Source organism: Accipiter gentilis, chromosome 27 (assembly GCF_929443795.1).
Source record: "Accipiter gentilis chromosome 27, bAccGen1.1, whole genome shotgun sequence".
NCBI lineage: Eukaryota > Metazoa > Chordata > Aves > Accipitriformes > Accipitridae > Astur > Astur gentilis.
In genome coordinates, this window is record NC_064906.1 from 17,504,854 (window position 1) to 17,530,618 (window position 25,765).

General features: G+C 41.1%; 1 protein-coding gene across 2 annotated transcripts in view; it reads left to right on the forward strand.

The window, feature by feature from the left end:
* EPB41L4B (erythrocyte membrane protein band 4.1 like 4B) overlaps positions 1–25,765 on the forward strand; it is a 174,140-nt gene that overhangs the window by 75,263 nt on the left and 73,112 nt on the right. Inside the window, exons 7-16 of one of the 2 annotated variants that reach the window (XM_049830427.1) lie at positions 457–577; positions 1,211–1,298; positions 1,879–1,967; positions 2,301–2,370; positions 2,543–2,712; positions 2,816–2,925; positions 5,022–5,052; positions 5,565–5,598; positions 6,653–6,720; positions 24,674–24,855. In XM_049830427.1, the coding sequence (XP_049686384.1) occupies positions 457–577; positions 1,211–1,298; positions 1,879–1,967; positions 2,301–2,370; positions 2,543–2,712; positions 2,816–2,925; positions 5,022–5,052; positions 5,565–5,598; positions 6,653–6,720; positions 24,674–24,855 (963 nt within the window). Of the gene's footprint in view, positions 1–456; positions 578–1,210; positions 1,299–1,878; positions 1,968–2,300; positions 2,371–2,542; positions 2,713–2,815; positions 2,926–5,021; positions 5,053–5,564; positions 5,599–6,652; positions 6,721–9,510; positions 10,940–24,673; positions 24,856–25,765 lie in introns of those variants that run through there. The other variant, XM_049830426.1, reaches the window with a different exon arrangement.

Sequence of the window (25,765 nt, forward strand, 5' to 3'; positions counted from 1 at the left end):
GGAATGAAAAGTATGACCTCATCGCAATGAGAGGAAGTTTCAAAGTAACCTCTCCTGAAACAGTAGTGCATTGATTTTTGATTTTTAATAGAAACTTTATTTCCTTTAAATGCTTTAAAATTCAGAGAAGCAGCTTTAGTTAAGCTGGTTTAGTTCTAACATTCTTGAATGTCAGAATTCTGTACCATAACCTTACACTGCTCCTGCAAATGTGTTTGTCTGACTTTTGCTGTAAATTCTGACTTGCGTTTGCGGGGGCAAGCGGTTAACTTACAATCTAGCTTGAGTTTGCCGGGGCTGGGGGGTGTTAACTTACAGCATTGGCACAAGTGCATTCTTCTACAACATACTTAAAAACTTACAAACTATCATTGTCTTTGTGGAGATTGTGGAATTAAATGTTTCTGGTCATCCCATAATCTTTATGTTTTTAACTTTTCAATTGGTTGATTGCAGCTGAGCTGGGAGAGTGCGAGCACCCAGAGCACACACCAGAACTCGTGTCTGAATTCAGGTTTGCACCAAACCAGACCGAAACAATGGAATTTGACATTTTTCAGAAGTGGAAAGAGTGCAGGTAGGGTACCTGTGTGGGAGTGGTGTCTCTAGCAACAGGAATTTTTCTTCTCTTCCAAAGTGAAATATGTCCACAAGAACCCCTTCAACAGATGTGAAATGATGATTATGTTTGTCAGTGGAGAAGTACTGTAAATAGATTTTGAGCCCTCCCCTTCCCTAGAAATAGCAAGTGTAATTAAGGAAGGTTGGTGGGGTGAGTTTTAATTTTTTTAATTTGTTTTTATTTAGATCATTTCATAACAGTTTAAGCAGTCAGATCTTTTTCCTGTTGGAAACAATTCTCTTTCTCTCTCTTTCTCTCCTTTCACACATGCACATATAAATTTTTATGTTCAGAGTAGTAGCAAACTCTTTTTCCTGTCTTTTGTTAATAAATATGGTACATTTCGGTGATTCTGTCTTACCTGAACTTTCATCCTTATTGGCAATTTAAGACCTTTTTCAATTTTTGTCCCTCTGATTTATTTTCATTTGGAGGCAAGAGGGTAAAAACATAAGCTAAGCTTGAAATACCATTTAGTGTCATTAAGATTGAGGACCCAAAGTAAAGGGTTAGGGGAATGAATTTGAAAACATTCAAAACGCACAAAAATTTCTTACCATAAAGCGTAAATACATTTTATGCTCTTAGGGGAAAGAGCCCGGCGCAGGCTGAATTGTGCTACTTGAACAAAGCTAAATGGCTAGAAATGTATGGTGTAGATATGCACGTAGTTAAGGTAAGATCCACATACTACTTTATTTTATTAATGTGGGGTCCCTGCCTTGGTGCAGATCAGTCCCTTGGGGTGTCCTTGTTGTGGTGTGGGTTGCCCTGTGGGCCGTGGTCCCTCAGAATTCCCTCCCTCCTGCAGGGCTCCTCCCAAGAGTTCATCTCCAGCCACATCCCTCACATTGTCCCTTTCCACATGCCTTTTCCCATGTCCCTAGATTTTTATTATTTTTTTTTTTTTCCTTTTGCACCTCCTTCCCCTGGCAGCTACTGCTTGCTGTTAAGCACAGGCGAGCCGAGGTGTGGGCTCCCCTGGCTGCAGTGTTGGTGTGAGACCATTTCCACAGACATTGGAGCCGTCTGGGGCAGCACGCAGCCTCTTCCCACACAGGGCACCCTGCAGCCTCCTGTTGCCAAAACCCAACAGTCTGCACCCAATACAGATGCATATTCTTCTGCTCTGTAATGTTAAAAAAATAGACAAACCTTATTGTTTAGTTTAAAGCCTATGGATTTTGACATACTACCGTAGTAAAATTTACACTGCTAATGGCATAATTGATTATTGATTCTGTTCTTGCTTGCAGGGAAGAGATGGTTGTGAATATGCTCTTGGACTGACACCAACAGGCATATTGATCTTTGAAGGAGCCAACAAAATAGGCTTATTCTTTTGGTAATCTGTTTTTGTGTTATATTCCTTTCTATTAAAATGCTGAAATCTTTCTCCTTTACGTAATGGGATCTTGACTACGTTTTGTAATTTAGATTGAATCTGCAAGGTTAAAATATCAAGGTTAAATCTGAAGGTAGATTGGCCTGGCTAGAAGTACCACTCCCAAATGTGAAGTATGTGTTGAAAAATAGTGACATTTCCAGTAAATCATATTTCTATTACAATTCCTGAAGTGTGTTCCAGGATTGCAAATCCCCCCTGCATTTTGGGGGATGGTCCTAGATTAGAAAATGCCATTTTTCCATTAATTTTCTTTTTGCTTCTTGTGTTTAGGCCTAAAATCACAAAAATGGACTTTAAAAAGAGCAAACTAACGCTTGTGGTTGTGGAAGATGATGAACAGGTAACTTTATTCCCTTACTTGGGCCTGATCCAACAAAGTGTGTTGTGTGCTCAAGCTGGTGAGAACACAAGGGAGGCTCAGCACACTGTTGGCCCAGGCTGTATCTCTCCTGCCAAGGACAGTAACTAATACCATGCATGCCAACTTCCAAAGCTTTTGTTTCTGCATTTAGGGCAGAGAGCAAGAGCACACATTTGTTTTCCGGTTAGACAGTGCCAAAACGTGCAAACACTTGTGGAAGTGTGCAGTGGAGCACCATGCTTTCTTCAGATTGCGAGCCCCAGCAAATAGTAAATCTAGTAGATCCGACTTCATAAGGCTGGGATCACGCTTCAGATTCAGGTATTTAGCGAAGTAACAGCAATATATTTGTGATTATACAAAGGAGCGGGTACAGCATCCAGCAAAAGGCAGTAGTTAACTTTGTTTATTTCTATATTTTAAGTGGGCGGACAGAGTATCAAGCAACACATGGGACAAGATTACGTAGGACTAGTACATTTGAAAGAAGGCCCAGCAAGCGATATCCTTCTCGAAGGCATTCAACTTTTAAGGGTAAATGTTTGTACATGTGTTCACTGAACAAGTCATGCAGGTGTCCTGTTAACTCATATAAATGGTGTATTACAAGCATAAAATCTATACCACAGTATAAGAAGAAAAACATGTCAGACCACCTAAAAAATCAGACTTTACATGGTTTTTTTTTCTTCGGAGTCAGAGTCCGTTGTTCATATCTACTGTTTTTAATCTCTGTCTACGCTTAATTCTTCCATCCCCCATCTATGAAGAAGGTTCCTATGGTTTCTTTTGTTGCTCTGTTGAGGAGGAAAGAAAGTTGCATCAAACTCAATGAGGGAAAGCATGAAACATTGTCTTTGAAGAAGTGCATTTGTCATGTAGAGTGGAGCAGTGTCCAAAAGCCTCACTGACTTGCTTATCTAGCCAGACAGTTCTAGGGTTATTGAGCAGTCTCATTATGCGGTTGTTTCTGCTTTCCTGACAGTAATGGCATGTTATTCACCTGTCCAGACTCTGACCTTAACTAGCTTTCTCTAGGACTTGAAATGTGTTGAATTTGAATGGAATGACAAGGAATTGATTTCCCTTGTGGTTTTGTCATTTGTCCTTCAAAACTTAAGCTGAGATTTTTATTCCTTGTAGAAAAACCTAGGAAGGAGCACTGCAAGACAACCCCCTCTAAATTCTATATTACTTGAGGCTGGAGGTGTAGTTGCTGTATGGAGCAGGGTGAGCTGACATTCCCTTAGGATGTCTTTGCACTCCTTTGTATTCCTAGAATATGAATCTCAGTTCCATGAAAAGTCCTTGTGGTGGTGTTATGGGGGCACTTCTATTTCTCATGTACAATGTGGGGAAAAGGGTAGCAAGCATGCATGCTTTCCAGAGGCTGTAACCCCCCCTACCCTCGCCCCCCCCCCCCCCCCCCCACCCCCAGTACGTGTCAGTTTTTTCAGAAATGCAAATTTATTAAATTTGTGAGATTCTGTTATGTGATACATGAGAGTCAATGATATGGTAAGTGTGGATGATTTCATAAGTGGAAAAATGGATTATTTTAATTTTATTTTTACAATAACAGGATTTGTCAGACCTGCAGGTTATACCTTGGGTCTCAGTGCTTCTGTACTTTTGTCTGTGAGATGTGGGGAGAAGGGAGAAAGTGTGGCTTATGCTCAGTTTAGTTCTCTGTGCATAGCAGCCTGGCAGAACTTCCGTCACCCCCAGATGATCTCCCTCCAGAGAGCTCAACAGCATGTTTGTTAAGTTAATGCGAAAACTCCCTTTAGATTATTGTCTTTCATGCATCTCTTGGCCATTAAGACCTGTACCTAGTTGCAGCCCACAGGCATTGGATTCTGTCCTAGCTCGGTCTCTTTGAGACTTCTACAGTGTCTCATTAAGTTTGTCATCCACTTTCTGAATTCAGCAGACACTTGGATTTTCAGCTGTATCACTCAGCAGTTTTTCAGTGCTCTTGAGAAATATGCTGTTTGTCAGGAAAAGGAAAAGATACCTCCCAGTTACTCAACTGCCTTCTTCACTGTTCTTTCCAGCCTGTCCAAAGCACAAGCCAAGACCTCGTTGCTCAAGATTGCTCAGTACCTTCCTGTATTCTCAGCTGATGGGCTTTTTTTGGCTACCATTGTTCACTATAATAAGACACAGGCCATTACCAGCTTCAGGAGTACTCTGGTTTCTGTAAGGTGCAAAGTTTCTGTGAGGGGTAGCTTCCAATTTCTGAAGGACTCGATGGTATTGACATGGTAGCTGCAGCAAGGTGAGAAGAGTAGTGTTCTGGTTGTGCAGAACTTACTCTGCCAAAAGTCCTTCTTTTGTGATGTTTGGGAAGAGTACTCTTGTCTGCTGTCATCTTTGACAGGCTTTGCCACTTGAAGAAACAGAGGGAGGTTTGCGTCTGCCTCATACTTTATGTACTCACACAGGAATGCTAGAAAGCACAAGGCTGCAGTTGTGATTCTGACACATTTGTGCACATATGTCTGTATGAGGATTTGCTTAAGCTGTAGTGTAACATCCCAATTACAATAGCTGTGAAATGACTGATATTTCCCAGGTCTTAAGTTTTTTTCACCTGTCTTAAGGTTTTTTGTTTCTTTCTTTTTAAGCAAACAATCCTGTGAAAGCAGCACAACTGTGGTAAGTGACTGCCCAAGTTCTCTCTAACTCTCGGTTGCTGTTGTTGGGCAAAAGGATTCTGAAGACCATTTCTGCATTAGGATTTGTTGAAACAAATTCTCTGGTGTGAGATGAATTGCTTGGGGATCTCTCATTATTCAGCACCAGATTTTTCTTGGGGACTGCCTATGAGACTTTAAGTGCTTCCATTCTTAAATCTTTTTTTTCCTTTTTGTGTTTGAGACCAGACTAAAGTTAAACATACTTCCTTTCTGCTCATTGCTATTATGCTAACTTATCTAGCATTTTTTGTTCCTGTTTCATAAATGTAAAATGAAGAAAAAATTTTGCACCCCTTTTTCTTGCACTCTAATTGCTGTGGTCTATATCTTGAATAAAATATTGGTGTCCTTAAGAATAGGAATTTTATTTCACTGTAATACTTCCCTGAAGTGTAGAACCCTGAACTATAGGAAATTGTGATGTAGATGTACTGATTACATAAAAGCTCTTTTTTTTTTTTTCTCCCTTAGTGCTAAAAATACTCCTGAAGTCCATAACTACCAGGTAAGAGCATAACAATTGTTGAAGAGAATATAGTCATTTTCTTATTTAGTCGTAAATATTTATGCTCTAGTACAGCTGGTTTGCTCCCCCTTTTTTTTCTCTGGGGTGAGATTCCTTGAGGTGGTTCAGAAATGAACAACATCACATTTGGAGTTAAGGGGAGGGTGGAGGGACTCCTCTCTTTCTTCCCCTGTGTTCTTGGATGCTCTGTAAGCTGAATACACTCCATTTGCCACCCTCTTTCCCTTCCCTTCCCTTTCTGTGAAATCACAAGTTAAAGCCTTTGGGACTGTGAATATGATGGACCTCAGGAGACTACTCTGTGAGCAAGCTTTTATCTAGAGCAGCCTCTCAGGTTGGATGATCCATGACAACAAGTTCCAAGTTGCAATTATCTCCCCATCACAACACTTAAGGAGTTCATTGCTGGTCAAATGTTTGTTTGTTGTTTGTGTTTGGTTGTTTTTTTTTTAAACAAGCTCCTTTATACACTCCAGTGAAAAACCTTACCCATTTTTTATCTGCAATACTAGCAGTCAGTGCTACTGAGAAAACAAGCTGTGCTTTCATCCAACCTGAGTGTGTGCACGAGAACTTAGTTTTAGCACTTGTTTTTATTAAAAGCCTCACTAGTGATTTTGTGTCACTGTTTCTTCTCAAGATCTTATGGATATGAGAGAGAAATGCTGTCGCCAAAGCTAGGTGACCTTCTGAAGATTGCTATTACAATAGTAACCTTTCTCACTCTCCACCTTTGATTAAAGCTGACATTCTTTTGATGTACTTTCTATGAGCAGCACTAGGTGTGCCAGGTTGTCTCTCAAACAGCAAAGCAATTTTCTTTGCATTTTCCCATGAGTGTGTCCTAATGAGCAAGCTCATCACCAAGAGGTCTCATGTATATGCTCAATGGCATGGGAGAAGGTCTGAAACAGTGGGGTTTCTAGGGCTCACAGGGAGCATGTTTCTCATGGCCCCAGGAAAATAAAAAGTTAAAGTTAATAGGGAGTTTTTATATGATTTAATTAACAGGGTTCAATGTTTTCACTTGCAGCCACAGTATCATCCAAATATACATCCTGCTCAGCCACACTGGCATCCACATACACCTGTGAATGTAAGGTAAGCAATCTTCACTTTGGGAAAAAGACGATTACTTCTTTATTTATCTTAGTCTGTTGGCATGAAGCTTTGGTGGACGTATTGGGCAATTTTCTGCACATGAAAAGCAAACAGAAGTTAGAAATACGTGATGTAGAGGCAGTATTAAATAACTTTGTTTAGATTTTGCTTTGGAATGTCCTAGTCTTGATGAAAATTTTTTTCAGGTTGATTTTAATTCAGAATTTGAAATACAACTTCAGTGTATTTCTGTAGCGAGTATGTAGCATGGGAAGATTCTCAGTAGCTTCAATAAAACTAATTGCAATTTGATCAGTGTTTAATCTCCTAAAACAAAGAAGAAACTCATTTTAGGGTAAAGTTAAGTTGCGAGTGAACAGGTTCTTGCATTGCAGCACTTTTTTCATCTTTTGCAGAAATGTATATGGAAAAATGACATGTACGTGGAACAATGTAATGGCACTTTACTGATAATTAGCATTAGTGAAATTGTAACATTGAGGTTTTGAGAACTGTTTCATAAAAATATTCCTGTATGTGCTGTTGTGCTACTTTCTCACCATATTTTTTTTATTTTGTAACTACTACTGAGAGAAATTGAGTGAAAAGAAATTTTGGAAAAATTCAGTCCAAGTTAGAACCAGCTTGGTGGAACGCACAGTGGAGGCATGCACCTGCTGGTGGATATGTCTGTGCATGTATATGTGATAAAAATCAGCTGCTACTTTATCCTAATAAAAAGTAACCATTTTAGGTTACTCAGTTTTTTAGACAAATTATTACTGTCTTGACTGAAAAATACCAATACCCTTATCTTCATTCCAATTCATCTTACATTTTTATCTCTATATTCTTACATCAGGATAGGTAGACTTTGTTCTTAGTGTAGGCAGGCTCTGGAGATGAGGCTGAGCTTAAAATGGATGAAAAGACAATTTGGTCTGAGTTTGAGTCTGAGAATGCAGGGAAAAGGCAAATATGTTATTAGAAATACCTATTAGGCAGAGAAGCAGACATACTCATTGTCATCTCAAAATTCCTGGCATCAGCAGTAAAACAGATACTAAATTTATGCTAGAAACAGAAAACTTTAAATTGGGTAATTATCTTTGCCTGCACTTCAAGATTCTTCCTGTTTTGAGGGTTTACTTGTCCATTTAATTCTGTGTGATTTAAGGTGTACAATTTCACATTACAAAAGAGTGATTGCTGAGAGAGGTTAATGATTTTATAAATCGTTTGAGGTTTTGATGAAATTTTTCTAAAGATTTCTTCACTCATGGTACTAGTCTGTAACATTTTAAAGCCAAATAATTCACCCTGCAGCAGAGCGATACTGAAATAAGCACAATAATGTATTGTAATATGTGTAGACAACCTCCCCCTTCAGCCCTTCCACTGCCTGGACAAAGATCAAGGTCAGTGAAATATGAACAATGGCTTTTAAATAGCTAGGCTTGTTAGGCTAAAAAATGTACTGAAAAGCTCAGTCGTGCAGGCTCAGTAGAAAAAGTGCTTAGAATTTTTGTCCCAGGCAAGTAGAAGCGTGTAAGTGTACGGTTGAAGTGGAAGCTTCAAGTTATTCTTACTTGGAGTCAAAGTGGAAGAGTTGGATGGTTTAACATCTTGGATAGTTTGATTTGAAAAAGCTTAATCCATCCAGCTATGAACTTGAGATCAAACCACAGATGCATGAAATTCTTTCTGCTGGGCATGCAAGTCTAGAATGGGCCAAGGGATGAAATGAAACTACCTGTGCAATATATCTTACATATGGGGATTTTGTTGGATAATTTGTGGAATAATATGTGGAATTGCGTCTCAGTCTTCCTTAGTAAAATTATTTTGGTGAAATTATTTGTTTGCAGTTAACTTAATGTTCAGTCTCCTGAGAAAATTGATTCCAATTAACAGTTGTCATTATATAACTTTAGAATATCTCAAAAAAAAAAGGTAAAATCTAAACCTGCCTGTATTTCTGCTAGCATAAAAAAAAAACCCTACTAAATTAAAAAGTGTACTTCAGTTTGATAATAAGGGAATCTTAAACATTGTGGTTTCCTACATACTGTTCAAAATTTTTATTTATTTATTTACATGCACACCACCCCCCATGATTCAGGAGACATTGTAGGAATAGTTGAGGTTAATATCTCTAAGCAGCAATAAGTAATGAACAAATAAGGGAAAAATATTTTTTCTCTTAGTACTTTTGCAAGTTTCACTACGTAGTCACAGAGGAATACCTGTACTAACTATAGACTGTAGGTGTTCATCCTAACAAAATGGGACTATGTAACTTACAGGCTGCTTCAGTGTAATTAACTGCACCAGCACTGAACGAATGGCAATATTTACAGAGGAGCAGTTCTCATTCTTAATAGGATTGCCTTTCTTAATTTTTTAGACCTTAAGGATATAATTCCGTGAGCTCAAGTTTTTGCATGATATGGTTTATTTTACTTGTTGTACGTATTTAGTTTTCTTACAGCCTCCTCCTACCTCAGGAGCATTGATGCACAGCACTTGTCTATAACACTTGAAAACAGAGAGGGCTTTTAATGACTGAGCTCCAATTCAAAGCCTTTTGAAATCAGCTAAAAGATTCCCAGTTGCTTCGGTGGCTTCTACATCAGACTTATAGGTCCGCCACTATTTCCTTCCCTTACCGATAGTTGCCCATCACACCCTACTCATGCTTAGCACTTGCTGGATGAATTCATGTTACTGTGTAGCACTCATAAGTTTACTTCCATCTCTCGCTAACCAATAACTGTGCAAATGGTACAGGCCACCCTATCATGATGACAGGCCATATTGGAAACCCCCCACAAGTGGAGAGGACAGCAATTTACGATATATCCAGGAACAGAACCAGAAGAATTTAGGAGGAGTCCAAAGCATGGTGTACCAAGATAAACTCATGACGACTCTCTGAAAAACAGCCATCTTCATTTCACCTGCCATCTTAGACGATCATTGCATTCCATGGTCCTTGTCTGTCTGCAGTATGTTCAAAGTGTATTGTGCAAAAAGTGTGTGTCTTTGTATGTACATCCATCGTTGTTTCGTGTTCATGGACATTCTTGGAAAAAGTATTTTCCGTATCTTTGTAAAGAATCTTGAAAATCCTTTTGTGAAAGCTGGTAAGAATTTCCAGTGCCCTGAGACCAGAAGTATTTCTGGGGATTTACATTCTACCGTACTTTTGAATCTGTGACCCTCTGCCTGCTGTTGAAGATCAGCCATTTGTGCCTTAGTTATTTTTATAACCTTGTTTCTTTTGAGTCAAATTAATAGATGAAGTTTGAGAAACTTTGTTTTTTAGTTGACATGCAAATAGGAGACTGGAGGGAGGAAAAACCAGAATTCACGCTGGCAATCAAAACGGCTTGTGGACCACCAACAAAGGGAGCCTACTGAGGTAGTCATAGGTTTGGGTGTCATTTGATTTTAACTTTTGTGTTCCACAGCAAAAAGAGGTGCTTGCCTAACTTTGAAAACAAGTATAGGGAAAGAACACTGTAATAAACTTCATGGAGTACGTGTATTCCTTTTTTTGACTTACTGATCATATTGATAGCATTCCCCAAAACCATACCTGCTGCTATAAAGGCAAGAATGTTAAAAATGAATCCTTGCTGAAAGGGTGCTGCTGTCTTCTTATTTTTAATGTGATTATGGAAGTGAACTATACAATCGCATAAAACTACCTACCGATAACTTTTCTCTGAGTGGATTCAAAACCACAGCTCTTAATTGGTACACTACAAGATGACGATGATCTAGTGAAATAGCTCTATTTTTTTAAAGTTAGACGTTTGCAAAGTTGAATGTATATTTTACAAACCTAGGTCTTTAGGTTTGGTTGGTATTTTGATCACTTGCCGATATTGGTTTTTTGTGGTTTTTTTTAAACTGGAAATCATAGTGCCATCTTCACTCATGCATTTGTTTTAATTAGGCCTTACATCTGTGGTCTCTCTGAAGTTGTTGGAATGAATGAATCTTCATTTGAGATATTTTAAAAATTAAGTAGTTTTTAACTTGATTTTGATAAATACACATTTATAATTGGTTACAACCATGAATTTTTTCAGAGCAAATTTGACAGTGTATAACTTTTGTGAAATATATTTGTTTACAAATTCTATCTTTTAATATTTGTTTTGATCTTTCCTGTATGTGCTAAGTACAAATAAAAATTTTCAATCTTCTTGTTCTGATTATGATGCATTATTGATTTCTGAAAGATTTGGGGGGAGGGGAGGGAGATATGATACACATTATGCTTGTACCTGTTTTGCCCTGGAATCACTAATGCTATGCTGGATCGACATTTTCTGTGCAGCCTCTAGAGAGCGGAAAACAATAAAGCAATTGTGCACTGAGATGTGAAAATGCCAGAGTAAGCCTAAGGTGGGTAATCACAGAGGCTGACTTGAGTTTCCCCCAGCTAGTCTTCCTCTGTTTTAGCAGCATTTTATTTAGGAAAGGAAGAAAGAGAAACTTTGTTGGAGCCACTGGAACAAGAGCCTAGTTTAGCTGCTGCTCTGGATGCCTTCTGGAGGAGGTGTTTGGTTTTTTTTAATACTCGCATTAAAGCGGAGCATTGTTCCTTTACAGTTCACACACCTACGTTCATAATACAGTATCGTTCTTGTCATGTAACTTCATTGGTTTCTGTGTGGTTCGTTGTCAGTGTTCCTCCTCATCACGTGTTGTTATCTGTGGTTTGGTTTGTTGCTGAAGGTGCACTGAATGAGGGATCTCCCTGACAGATTGCAAGAAAAGACAGCACAAGGCCTAACCGCTCCTTAAGTGTTAAAACGCCTCGTGCAGGAGGTCTGCACAGGGTGAAGAACAACCTGTGGGAGTTGTCTGCTCTGCAGTTTGTGTGTGTCCCCTCGAGGGAAGCACTTGTCATTCTGCTTCTCTGGAGAAGGCGCTCACGCACTCTGCACTCCCCTTTTGCTTTTTCATCCCACATCCTTGCTGTCTGCAGAAATCTGTACCGGCAAAGCCACCGAGCGATCGGATAGGTAAGAAGGGGTAATTTCTCTGTCCTTCCTTGCTCTAGTCTTAGCTGGCTTCTTGTAGCAAATGGGCTGGGATGTGGTTGGGAAGAGGGAACATTTCTACCTCTTTCTTCTCTGACCCCAGCATTGCTCTGACTGACCGGTGCAGCCTACGTCACCTGAACAAAGGTGGATATGGGTATTATCTGTCTGAACAAAGTAGTACAAATAAGTTGCTTTGAATTTAATAGCACATTGGGTTTTTTCCTCAAATTAGTACACCCTTTCCTTAAAGAGTATTGGTTTTAGCAAGTGACTAATACAGGCCTTGTGGTGTTAGGAATGCAGTTTTGTGTTTGAAGCGACACAAAACACTGCAGGTGAAAACCAAATTGTGTGGCGAGAGCAGAGAGAGGAGAAAGGTGGAAAATGTTTGGTTAACTCAGCTGTTACAAGTAGTAGCACCTTTTGTTTAGAAACAATATCGGGAAAGCTCTGGCGATGTAAATCAATACTACATCCTAGATTTGTGTTGCTGTAGGAAGCCACTGGTAGTTTATAGATGCACAAACTCAACGCAGGGACTTGGTAGCCCTGGTATGTGAGTGTTTATAGATACAATCTATAATTATTTTAACTAGTAGTTCTTTATGAGGGAACGCCTCACAATTTCTACCAGAGAGCATGTTACACAGTCATTCTAGGTACAGCGAAATCAACGCTTTTTGAATGTGCTCTAAATATACAGGGAAGTTGTTTAAAAGCCTTGCAAACTGCCTGAAGGAGGTACCACATTCTGAATCCAAATGAAGCATGTTCTCGGGGGTACCTGTTGAACTGTGTCTGCAAACTTTCTCCACCCCCTTCTGAAGTCTGTTCATTGTGCAAGTCTGAAATCTTCTTTTTACAAGTCCAGCATACACTTAGAAACTCTTCTGTCATCAGATTACAGGTGATTAAACACTATCCTCGCATCAGCTTGGGGGGGACGGGGGGCGGTGTGTGTGAATACAGCGGCAGCCATCTGAGAAATTACACCGATCTCAAGTCCAGCATGTCATCAGCTGCATTCTTCCACGCACTGGAGAATTGCTTGATACATCTTGGCTGAGGATATCTTCTGATCATCTCTCTGCATACCTTCCTCCTGCGTTTGTTTAATAAAACTGGACCCCAGTTCTTCCCCAGCAGAGCTCAGTCTCCGCTCTGTGGATTCGGATTTGCAGAGGAGTTACTTTTGCACTGTAATAACTCCGTGATCCTGCGTCCTCTTCTCCAGGAACTGGTGGAGGAATCGTACAGCTGGCAGTTCCACATCTATAACTTGGGCTGAAATACATCGCTCTTCAGCCCCAGTCAGACCCTGGCATGCAAACTAATGAGTAATATTGAAATACAATACTGAAAGTGTTGGCACTTTTGGTAAATTGTTTTAGTGTGGGCTTTTTCTTTAAACTTTCATTTTCAGCTATTTTTCTCTAGCTGATTCAAGTCACAGGCAAAGTGAACAAAGGGATTGGGTTTTGTAATGCATTTCCAAAGCTGGCAGTCGGGGGTTCGCACACGTAAGGAAAAGAACGGCCAAGTCCTTCCAGCTCCTTTTATCAGTGAACCTGTGTGCAAATTGACCAAAAGGAGGGTTGCTTTCTCACCTTGTGGATGGGAACAAAGCATATATTACGGCCTTGTGATGTAAAATGTCATTTTTCCTTCATTCTGGATGAGTGTTGCAGAAGATGTCTCTTCATCCTGCAAGAGAAAGAGTGTTAGAGCTTGCAAGGAATCTTGAGAATGGAACTTCAGCTGCTGGCAAGGAATGAGCTGGGGAACGTCTAAGACGAGGAAAAAAATGAAATTGAGGATATCACTTGCTTCTCAGGCGTCAAAGTTGGCTAGATGGAGCCCTCTGAGGGGGAGGAAGAAGGCAGTTCAGCACCACAATCATCTGTTTTCAGAGGAGGTTTTCCACAAGTCGTTCCAGTTTCTGTATCAAGCAGGCAGGCTACTGCTACCTAGCTAGAAAGAGAGAAGTTTTGACACACATCCGTCTAACCTGACACACTAGATCTCTGGAAGGACTGTTGATGATGAATGGGTTTCCTCTTACTCTGCAAAGGAGAAACAAGGAAAGCAGACTTGTAGGGGAATGCTGTCATTCCAGCATTGCTAATGGTAGCTAAAGAGGCTGTTCAAGCCAGAGCTGTTACAGACCAGCTGGCATTAATGGACATAAAATAGGAACCGTATTTTTTTAAATTGATCTCAGACTGTGCGTGTTGTGCTTCGAAAGGGACTGATCCACCACGACCCTAGCTTCTTTTGTTAAGGCTGTGTTAGCCATGAATCTTCTTTGAGAGCCGGCTTGAACCAGCACTGTGCTGGTCAAGCCTCTGCACCCTAACCAAACCTGTGCTACAGCGTGAGGATCGAGATTTTGAACCGTTTCACAATAAACGCTTTTTCCTACTTTACAGTCAAACTGCAAATACTTGGAAAAACACAGTGCTCTTATGCATGTTCCCAAGTTTTACTATCGAAAAGCCCGCAGGAAAATCAGTCCTCCTTGCTCAGCAGGCACCATACACACAAAAAGATGCAGCTTTTGGAGAAAACCAATACTAGTCAAAGTAGGTTAGAAAAAACACGTCAAGGGATGGACCACACGTTTCTATCTGCCTCTTGCAGTACATTGCAAAGCAGTGTGTGTGGTAATGATGAAGACCTCGTTCAGCTTCCCTTGTTTTCCACGTAGTGTTGTATCTTGAAGTGACTGGCCAAATAGACTTCCTTTCCAAGTGTATGTGCTGTTGCTCTTGTTGCCTCTGTGTCACAAAAAACCCAGATAAACACTTGATTGAGCTGGAGTTCCTCCCATGATATGGGTCACTTCCAGTCATAAAGCTTCTGCAGACTAAATGCTGCTCTCAGCTACATACTAATGACTTGTTCATGACTGTCCTTTAAAGCAAAACAACTTATTTTGAAACAGTTGGTTTTATGAGTGTTAGTCTGAATTTAGTTGTAAAGTTCATAAGTCAAGCCTCTCTGGGCTCTGTCCACTGCATGTATTAGTAGGTTGTTACAGAAAATGCAAGTATGTCTGTAATAGCTTGCATATTGCTTTTAATTTCTGCCTATAATATACCTTGAATTTTGAACAGGAGGAAAAGGTGTGTTTGTTTTTTTCTAGAAAAAAAACCCAACTATCTCTCCCATCCAACTCTCCTAAAGATGACAATTTTTTTATCTCCCCCCCACCCCCCCACCCCACCCCCCGTCTTGGCACACAGATTGGTGGAGATGGGAAGTTCCAAAAAAGCCTGATATCTTAGACCCAGTGTTACCTCTTTGTTTTGTGTTTCTGGAACAATGGCTTTCTCTTGACTTTGTGGGACTACTCTTGTGGTTTGATGGCATCTTATCTTCCATGATCTGTTGCATGTGTCTTTTCAGAATAAATCTAGTTCATTTTCTCTCTAGCAGAAGAAGCATTCATGATGACTGCCTTAGTCATCACACCTTCTAAGAGCTGAGGAATCTGCTAATTTAAAAATAAGATAAATATTGAGCTAAGGCTATTGGGGAACCAGTGGAAATGCCCCTAGGGTTCTGTTTTCAAATTGCCACCACGATTACATTTCTGCTTTTGATTGTTTTTCGTACTTTCTATCTTTTAAGTTTGTGATGTGCTTGTTTTTTCCTTTTCCCTCTTCCTCTTCATAGCACTAGTAGTATGACCTTCAGATTTAAACTATCAAACAGCAAAACCTGCAGCTCATCATATCAAAGATGAAGATGTACTGAATTAAGCAAGAACAGATGTTTCATACAGGAACAGTTTGGAAAACCTGTAGTTCCTGGCTTAACAATGTCATTTGTTGATGGATTATAAAAAAAAGTTCTGTTTTTTTTTTTAACGAGGCAATGAAAAACATCTTTTACTTCTGTGCTGTGAAGAAAATAAGAGAAGTAGCCACACCTAATTAGTAGTAGGAAGTACTGATCTAATACAATTAAACTCTAGATAAGCTCATTATTTATAAATTATTTTTCCTTAGTAAACCCATAACAATCTGTGCTGGAATTATAATCATGATGGTTTACCTGCCATTACCGGTTTCTGCAATTTTGAGAACCTTAGAGAAGTAGAAATACAAAACACTAATACATCTCCAGCACTTTCTAAATTGTTTAATGATGTAGCAGTGAACTCAGTAGCTAAACAGATGACAAAATAGCTGTGTTGCATTTCATCTCCAGGGGCCAAGCCCCTGAATTTTGAGGCCTTGCTGGCAGGCAGCAGAGCCAGCATTGCATGTCCCTGAGCCAAATCTTTCTCATCAGTAGGAGTGTAGGAGTCAGACGGAAAGGAAGGAAGAGCTCGGACAAAAAATGGGCCAGGGGAATGGAAAGCTCAAGTAGAGCGTTTAGGAAAACCAGAGTTTCACAGTGGAATGTGCAATGGGAGAAACTGGAAAAGGAAAAGCAGTTAAGTCTGCTAGAGACTGGAGGAACAGAGAAGAGGAATGAAAGAGGCAAGGGAGCTCTGAGACTTCAGCATCTGTGTCTTCAGCACCTGGAGCTCACTGAATCAATACGCAAGGCTGATTTGAAGCAAGGCTTCAAGGCGCTTGAATGTAAAACTGGATGCTGCTTCTCTATGAAAATTTTGAGCCCAGGATGGCTCCATTTGTTGTTATTCATTTTCAGATTCTACTGCTGTATTTAACGTGTCTTTCATTCTCAATTTCTGCCTTTAAAAAGAAGTCTGAAAATTGCTTTTAAGATAAAATGAACAGTTTCTTGCTGTAACTCAGATAAGGTGCCCAAATGTTGCAGTGAGAACAGATAGGACAGGTTGCAAGTTTGTAAATAAGAAAGCCCTCGCTGTGCTGAGTGACTGATTTTGTGTTAGTTTTACCTCTTAATACTGTCTTCTAAGCAACTAAGTGAAAAATTCTGTCCTGCCTTGATAGGAGTTTTTACTTGCTGCACACTGTACCTGTTCAGTGGCTTTACTGGTAACATGTTAAAAGGGCAAAAATCTAATCTGAAGTCATTTGTCTGGCAACAGTGTCAGGTATGTTTATGCTGGACTTTAAAGTTACGGCAAATTACTGAAAATTCAGAAGACTCTGCGTATTTCTTTGTAGGGCATTGGCAACATTCAGAATCTGAATAATTTAGAAGCATGAAACTTCTGCAGTTTGATTAGTTTCTTAAAAAACATGGAGTTTTTTCAAGAAATTTCAGCTTTGTAGGGAGAGAGACAGAAAAGAGGTTTTGTCAGATGGGAGCATATCATTAAGGGAAGCCAAATCCAGTGGATTGGCTTCAAGGCTGAAGTGATTTCACCTTCCTAATCTGCTAGATGTGAGGCTGCTGTAGTTCCTGGTTCCGAGCCCAGCTTGTAGAGCTGCTGATCGTGTATTCCAGAGATGTAAATACACTCAGAGCACACATTCAGCCGGCGGTGCAGGGCAAAAGAGGTGCAGAGCAGTGCCTTTACCAGCACCCGCAGACACAAACAGTAGCAGACAAACATGGGGCAGCACAGACACCTCAGTCCTGTATGCAAACATGCCCACAGAAAACAGGACTACAGTTAAGAAGATGGCCTAGACTGCAGTGGTCGGGGCTTGACCGGCCAAACGTACTGACCAGCAGCTTGCTTACATGTGGCTGGTCCCTTTTCTCCTCCTTTCCATTTTTCCGATGCTTGTTGTTCTTCCCTGATGCACATCGATTCTCCTATTCCCTTCCCTTGTCTCCTCTCAGTTACCCCTGCTTTTTCCCTACGTTGTTCCCAGTTTTGCTAGGTCCATACTCAAATTTCCCAAGGCTACCTAGGCAGTATGGACCTTATGTGGTATTACTGATATGGTTTCCTAGGCAGTGCTGGCCTTGCAAGGTTCTTCTCCCCAAAAAGTCCCTGATGCTCCATTCCAGTGCTTTGTGAAGTTTGGCCATTTCTCGTGTAGCTTTCTTGTAACTACCTGTGAAATCCGGCAATCCTTCGGGGCGTGCTCTGTAATGTTTGTTAGCTGCTTAAGCTTTCGTCCGTTATGTCCAGCAACTTCTTTTGTCGCATCCCGCGGTTTCTCGTGGTGTTCTCTGTTAGCTAAACCTCAGGCCTGTGCCTCCTTCTCTGTCTGCATGCTTTTTGTGTCTGCACATGTGATGCTGAGGAAGGGGGAGAGAGAGACAGGGATGTGCTTAGCTCACAGGACCCGCGTTATTTAATGGGTTAAGTGGTGGAAGAGTCTGTAGCATGGTTAGCGACCCGAGATCAGCTGCGGGCTGTCTCGGAGGTCTAAGTTCCTAGCTTGGTGTTGTTCCCATTTTAACCTGAGTTAGCTTGCTCGGGGTTGGCCACCCCGAGTTGTTTTATTTCCCAAGGACAGGCATACATTGTCTGTCTGTGACTGAAAGGGGAAGGCAGCACTGACTTGGGGGAGGATTTCATCCGTCTTAGGAAATCTCGTGTCTGCTTTTCAGAGTTTTTCTCATCTGCAAGGACATCTGGGACAATGAATTTTTTTGACAGGTGATTAAATATCATTAGCTATCGTTATCATTAATTAAAACCATTTGTAAAGGAAGAAAAGCAAGTTTAGTTCCCCAGTGGGCATATTTTGCATGACAGTTTTGCAAGGCAGTATTTTTTTAATGATCTTTATGTAGATAAGGTGAAATCTGTGAGGACAACGGCTTTGTCGAGTTGAGATTTGTTTCTTGCTATTTTATTAGAACATGCTTTGCTGCAGGCTCTGTTCTTCTTGTGGAGAATTTCAGATTACTCCTGCCTCAAAACTTAATTCAGCATCTTGTAATGCAGAAAGCTGCTGCATATACTTTCATCTGCTGCGGGAGAAATTCTCCCTGCTCCCATCACCATTTCTGAATACGTATTTCCCCATTGCCATTTGCTCTTTCCTTCCAAGGTTGGTTTGTCTGTCTGGGATAAGGAAGGTGGCTGCCCGCTCTGCTTTCTGAGGTGTCCCTAGGAATGGATGGGGACTGCGGATCATCCCTGGCAGCACAGAGAGAAATCTGCAATGCATCTTCCCAGATCTTCCCTAAAGGAAGCAACTGGGCCAGCTCGCCTGTCATCTGGTGATGTCAGGGCAGAGCATGGAAGTGTAACAGCACTATCAGCTTTGATTATACACAGTTTAGAAAGCCAGTTCTGGCCAGCAAAGAGCTCTTGGTTACGTGGTGCAGGGAAAAAAAACCCAAACCACCATAGGTTTATTTTTAATGATCCCAGTCCTCCTTTACTTAAGAACGCTCATTGCTTTTGTATGTCCCAGTCCTTAGCTGCAAAAATGGAACTTCACCCTCATAAGCAGTTCTCCTGCCATGGTCTGTGCTCCCTTCTTGTAGAATGCTGGGTCCTGTCAAAGTCTTTTGCTTCAATCCAATGGTTCTGGCCATTAATTGATACTCACGCAGAACACCACCTTCTTTCTATCCCCCTGTTTTCTCTTCATTCGTCTCCACAGGGAAATTTCCAGAGTATGCAAAATTCCTGGGCTCTCTGTGCCACTTTGCGTGCTTTAGCAACGCAAGGGCTGTGTGAGATTCTAAATGTGATTAAAGCAAGTTTGGCTAAAAATTCAGTTGGGTTTGTTTGGGGGTTTTTTAACTTCTTTTGAAGTACGGACAGAGAATAAACCCAAAGTCTTTTTTTATTTTTATTTTTCCCAAAGGGAGAGATGAAGCCCCAAAAAATGAATGTTTGGCTTAACATAGCTGTTAAATCTCATCCCCCCAGCTGCCACACTGAAGCTTCACGTGCAATGGCTGCTTTCATTAGACTTCTGAGACCCTCTCCTCCATGCATACACATTAATATATGTACACTTATACACTTTAACAGTTCCACTGACTGCCGTTTGGGAGTACATCTAAAGCCCATTTTGGTGTTGGAGAAGGTATTGTTACGATATGCCGATGGGTGAAATGTCTTCTCTTAGGGATTGAAGTGGTTGGGGGAGCCTCCCAAGACGTTCAGCACAAAACCTGCAGTGTGGATTTGAGCTGCCGAAAGCTGTGCAGGTCACCGTCAGGTGGATGGGGGAGGATTGAGAGGGGTTCTGAAGGTGTTTGTGTAAAGTTTGAGGATTTTTAAATATTAGAAAATTGCAGTGGTTTGGTGCAGAAGCAGCGTTCAAAGCAAAGAATAGAGGTGGGTGTGGTAATTGTTGAAGTTTATATAACTCAACCAGACCTAGAAGCCTGGGATTTTCTAAACCACCTTTCAGCTATAGCAGGGAGGGGGTAAACTCAATGCAGAGTCATTCAAGGGGCATGATAGTTTAAGCCTGCTTTCTGCTATTGCTCCACCAGCCTCTCCAAGGAGGGGAGAGAAGAGAGCCCCACCGTTTGCTCTCCAAGTGTAACTTTGGACAAGTGGGAGTTGCCTACAAGAAGAACGTGGAAGAAGGGGACATAGATGGGGTGTAAGGAGTAAGCCTGCTCTGGGACGCAGGTGAAAGATATTTATGCAGGTCTACACGGTTATGTTCTACAGGAGAATGAGGATGGCAGCTGGGAGGATGGTGTGGAAAGGCAATTTTAAAAAAAATCTCTTGTCACTCACAGGTTACGTCAAAATGGGAAGTTCTCTCACACCAAGTCTGTCATGGATGAGAGTAAAATCCTGAATGGGTTAGCATCTCATCTTAGCATGTGAGAAAGTATAGGATGCAGCGCAGGGGGAATGATAATATGTTTGTGCTGTTAGGTAGGAGTAACCTGCTTCACAGCTGAGGTTGTTGGGGGTGGAAACTTGGCCAGTTTAGGAAAGGATCTGGTGTTCCTGAGGATCAGAAGTTGAACAGGAGTCAACAGCCCCAGGCTATTTAGGAAAAAGCACATGTCATGTTCTGGTGTATAAACAGGAGTATGTCCCGTGGGACGTGGGAAGCAATCCTTCCTCTTTGCAAAGCATTTGCAAGGCCTCAACCGGAATGGGGTGCCCAGTTCTCTGAGCACCACAGGTCGGAGGCAGAGCAGAGTGGACAGGTATGGCAAGACGTATCAGAGGCGTAGGAAATGCGTGACCTGTGAGGGACAACTGAAGAATTCGGAGCTCTTCGGGCTCTGAAAGGAGACGTGAAGAGCCATTTTCAAAAACGCAGGTTTCTGTAGCCATACAAACCTGTGTCTGTGGTGGATGGGAGAGGAAATAGCAGGCTTAAATTGCTGTAAAGGAGACAGGATAAACAAAGTGAGTGGAGGCATGGTGAGACACTGAAATAGATTGCACAGGGAGGTCATGGAGTCTCTGCTAGTGAAGGTGTTGAAGATTCAGTTCAGCCTATCGGTTGAGGTAACATAGGCCTGCTTAGTTCGGCTTTGAGGGGAGAGGTGAATAATTCAGGCTTTACCTTTCTGTTCCCCATTTTTCTATGATCTCTTAACGCTGTTGTATGCGTGAGTTGTACACTAGAGGTGTGGTTTGGTAAGGCAGTAGATGGCTGGAGCACATGAAATGTGGGAATGTCAACTTTCTTCTTGTCTTCTTGCTTTTAAAGCAAAGGGTAAGGAGTATAAAATTGCGATAGAGGACTAGTAATGTACATAAAATTAAAAAATGGAAAAAGTAATCAGAAAATACACGTTATTTGCCCCGTTCCTCAGTATGCTGCCTTTTTGGTCAGAAGAAAGTAATTACGTAAGCTTGAGGCTAAAGGCAATACCAAGTGTCTTGTGAAATTTGAGTGGCTTTTTTGAAGGTTCAGCCTCCGGCAACTGAATCCTCAGGAGTGTTTTGCCTGAGGGAGGGACAGAGAAGGAAGAAATGTTTTCTTCCTTTACATGACAGCCTGTAGGGCCCTGCCTCATTTTCCTTGAAGGACATGAGTTGGTTGTGTAGGAAGCAGCTGGAGCTTGTTGAGAAAACTACACAGGTAAATAACAGAGGAAAAAGAGGAAACCTGCAGGACAGCCAGTTGACTATTAAAAGGTAAAACAAACATGTAACGTTGACATACTAGGAGGGCCAAAAGACAAATACAAGAGAAAGGATGAAAACCGATACTTGTCCATGTATGCACATAATCCGAGAGCATTACTTGATGTCTGGGAAGCAAATATGAAAACCTGGAGGGCTTAAGATATGGTCAGAATGTTGGTTCATTGAAAGTAGTGATTTCTTTTTTTTTGCATCAATGGATTGTGAAGGATGATGAGGATGCATCTATTCAGGTAAGCCAGATAGAAGCAAGCAACAGAAAGAAAAAAATGGCAAAAAGATGCACTGAAGGGAAAGGTCTCAAGTCTCTAGATTTAAGACAGTGGAAGAACAGAAAAACAAGTGAAAAGCAGATGTGATATATGGTAATAATGATACCACCTTGTAGGAACTGCACTAAGATGTCCAACGTGCCCCTAAATGATATAGTAGAGTGCACAGAAAAAGGATTTGGATTACTCATGATATTTTTGCTTGGGTACTGCCAACTCTTCTAGTAGACTGGCTCTGGGGCTGATGCAAGCCCTGTTGTTTATGATTGTTCAGTAACTCATCAGTCTAGTAGTGAAGGTATGGGTGAAAAAGTCTTCCTCAGCCCAACTCCATACCCATCAGAAGTGCAAGAGTTGATGGACTACTGAGATGAGTTTGCTTCAATATCTGTTAGTTGCTGTCAGCCCTGGAAGAGTGCAGATGACCGCATCCTTTTAAATGGGCCCAGCAGTTTCAACGTGGGATTTCCCATCAGAGTGCACTGCCTGGGTATTGACATCCGAACCGGAGCTTTGTGACTTACTGTCCTCAAGGATTTCAGTGCATACCTGAGCATCAGCTCTGCTGGGCTCGCTCTTTACTTCTTTGAAGTGATGGTCTGCCTGCATTTTACATGGTGTGGGCACTCCTCTCTGGACAGTCAAGAAATACTTCTAGAGAATTTGGTGCATGTTTGACCACATGCCGGAGGGGTTTTGGCTCATTCAGTTGCTCATCTCATTCCCGTTTTAGCATGGAAGCTACCTCATGCCCATAGCAATACGAGGAGACAATGTAAGGATTTGGTGTGATCTCATTCATTTTGAAAAAAACAGTGAAAAATCTGCAAAACCAGCCTGCCAGCGGGTGAAGTGAAAGCAACTCCCAAGCGCTTGGGCTTTTGTGTCTTGAAAAAAAATTGAATCATCGATTGAAAAAAAAGGATGTGCTGAGGCTCCAGCCCAAAACTGATCTTATTTCCAATAAGGGTTTTAACCGTGTGAACAAAACCAGCTATCCTTGCAGTCAAAAGATGTCACTTCAATCCGAGGCGCTTGAAGGGAGAGTGCAGGAGAGCTGTTACAATTAGTGTGCAATCTCATTAACCTGTACCATTTTCCCCTAGTAGGCACTTGCTTGATTCGATTATAACAGTGAAGATATAGTGCAGTTTCAAAAGACGGACGAGTCCTGGATTATCTGAGCTCACCAAAGCTGTCCCCTGTGGATCAGTCACCTATTTGTATTGTTTCCTCAAGGCAAATAAGGCATCAGAAGTGCCTTTATTGGCAGTCATTGCTACGTGCCAGGAACCTGCCAAGATTAATATACACAAAATCCCCCTCCCCGCCTCCTGCTTTCAAAAAGTAACCAGCATAAAAGTGTTATTCAATTACCACCCAGTCAGAAACCTCATGTTGTCAGAAGCTGTTACTAAGAAGACAGTGGTTATTAATGACGTACCAAGTTGCGTGCTTCAGCATATCTTTGGAAATGATACAGGTGTGTTTATTTGCAGATGACTGGTTAATTTTGCCTTGAATCAGTAAGTAATCTGCAGAGAACATATGTAGCAAGTAGCTAGGTATAATTTAGTCATTGTTCCTTTAATTTATCTGTTTGTCTTTATTCCATATTGTCAGGTTTTCAGCTGCTGTTAGTAATAAAAGCAAACTGAAAACCCATGCAGCTGAAGATGTAATTTCTTTCCCATTTTTCAAAAGGGCAGGGGATTCATCTTGGAATGAATTGATTTACTGCAACTAGTGTCTAATGCAATACTATAGAATAAGTTAAAAGCTTATAAAAATGTTAAGCACTCCTGTGAGGAAAGCACATTCACATCATTTGCAGTATCCGTGTAGAGTTATCTCAGTCTTTTTTGGTTGCTGGCACGGAGAGAAAATATCGTTTCTAGAAATTCATTGTCATTTCAAACAATAAAATGAAACAGCGTCAGTTAAAACTATTGAAGAAAACGAACAGTGTTATTTGACACCTCTGAGTTAGAGATGATGAATTAAAATTTCAACAGGTCTCCATTTCTCCGTATATTGTAGACTGACAACAGTTAATCTCTGAACTAAACATAAAAAAAAAAAAAAAAAAAAAAAAAAATCGCACAGGTGCGATTCCATTTTGACCAAGTGCTATTTTGTATGTTGTTACCTGTAAAACCTTTTATTCCCAAGGGGATGTTTCTCCATTTTTTCCCAAGTCACAAATTTTTCATACAGCTATTTTGCACCGTAAATTTGGAGGCCCAAACTTTCTCAGGAATGTAATGTTATTCTGGGACTCTTCCCTGGTCTGCTTTTCTGACAGTTTCTCTTTAAAGGAGTTATTGTTTGCTGCCTGACCGCTTTCCTATGCAGGACAAATTTTGATGTTTGTGAGAATCATGTTCCGTAAGTCAGTCAGAATTTGACTCAGCGTAAGAGTTTAGCAGAGATTACATAGGGTGTAAAATCAAAAATAATTCTGATCTTAAAGTCATGCCAAACAAGCAAAGGCATCCTTTTTCCTCACCTTATGAGTCTCCTGTTAACAGAAAACCGTAAAGATTTGGGATACACCTCATTCAAAATTTTATTTACAAAAAAGCTCTGCCTTTTTTTCCCAAGAAAGTTTGCACTCTGTCTCTCCAAAAGTAGTTTGTCCTACTGTTTGCCGCTCTAATTTGAACTGATTTATTTTGTAGCTATCCCTTGAACAACAGTGATCTGCATCAGTTCAACATTGAAGAGAATGGTGGAGCACCATATACCACAAAAATGCCCGCAAGGCACCACCACCACCACCGTCACCACCACCACCATGCGAATTTTGGTGCCCTCACTCCGGACAGCAAAGACATTGTTTCTGGAGTTCCGAACCCAAACAGTAAGTCCACTGCCATGAAGGTCATTTCAGTAACTGTGCTGCTTTCAGATTTGTCTCTAGCAAGGAGGCAAAGGCAAGGAACGGAAAACAACATGCATTTCAGTTTTTCCTCCTCGAAGAGAAGAATATGCTTTCTGTTATTATTTGCCAGCTTTGTAGTATGTGCAAATGAGAAAAGATTTGCAATTCCCTGGCTTTGCTATGGGGTTGCGGGATTTGGTGTTAGATTGGTGTTCCATAGCTGAACAAATACCCAATTAGTCACAGATACCGAGTCTCTAGCTACTTGGCACAGGCTATTTTTTCATCGTTACTATTTATTTGTATAGTTTCACAAACCTATCCTCGTCTGCCACTGTATTTTGCTGATCTGCCCAGCTGGCCTTCAGCCCTCATCGTTTGGATCTGACTCTTGCTTTCGTGTCTGGGCACAAAGAGCAGAAATTTTGGAGCGCTGGACAAACAGTATCTTGTTCTTAGTTTGGGTAATGGGGACAATTCCTGATCAGCCTTACCTGCCACGACTGCAGTATGCTTGCTTGCTCGGCGGAGGAATTCTTGGCTTGTAGAAATCAAAGAGGAGAGGAGCCTGATGCAACTTTGGGGAATTTGGGTGTAAGTCTCCGCTGCTGAACATGTACAGGCTTTTTTAAGGGTACATAGCTTGGCCAAATGTTTGTAGGTCCACACTGGAACTGGAAGAGAAACATCCCTGCCACTGAGCAATCCTACTTGTTGCTCTCCAAATTTATAATCTCTGCACTCTGCAGTGCGTGGGATGCTGAAGCTGTGCAAGAATTTCAGCAAATGGGCAAAACAAGGTAGGATCTGTTATTTTCCTTGCCTCGAGGGGACGAGAAGTTCTTCCTTTGCCCAGTTTTTGCCTTTTATAAGTGTAAATCACCCTGAG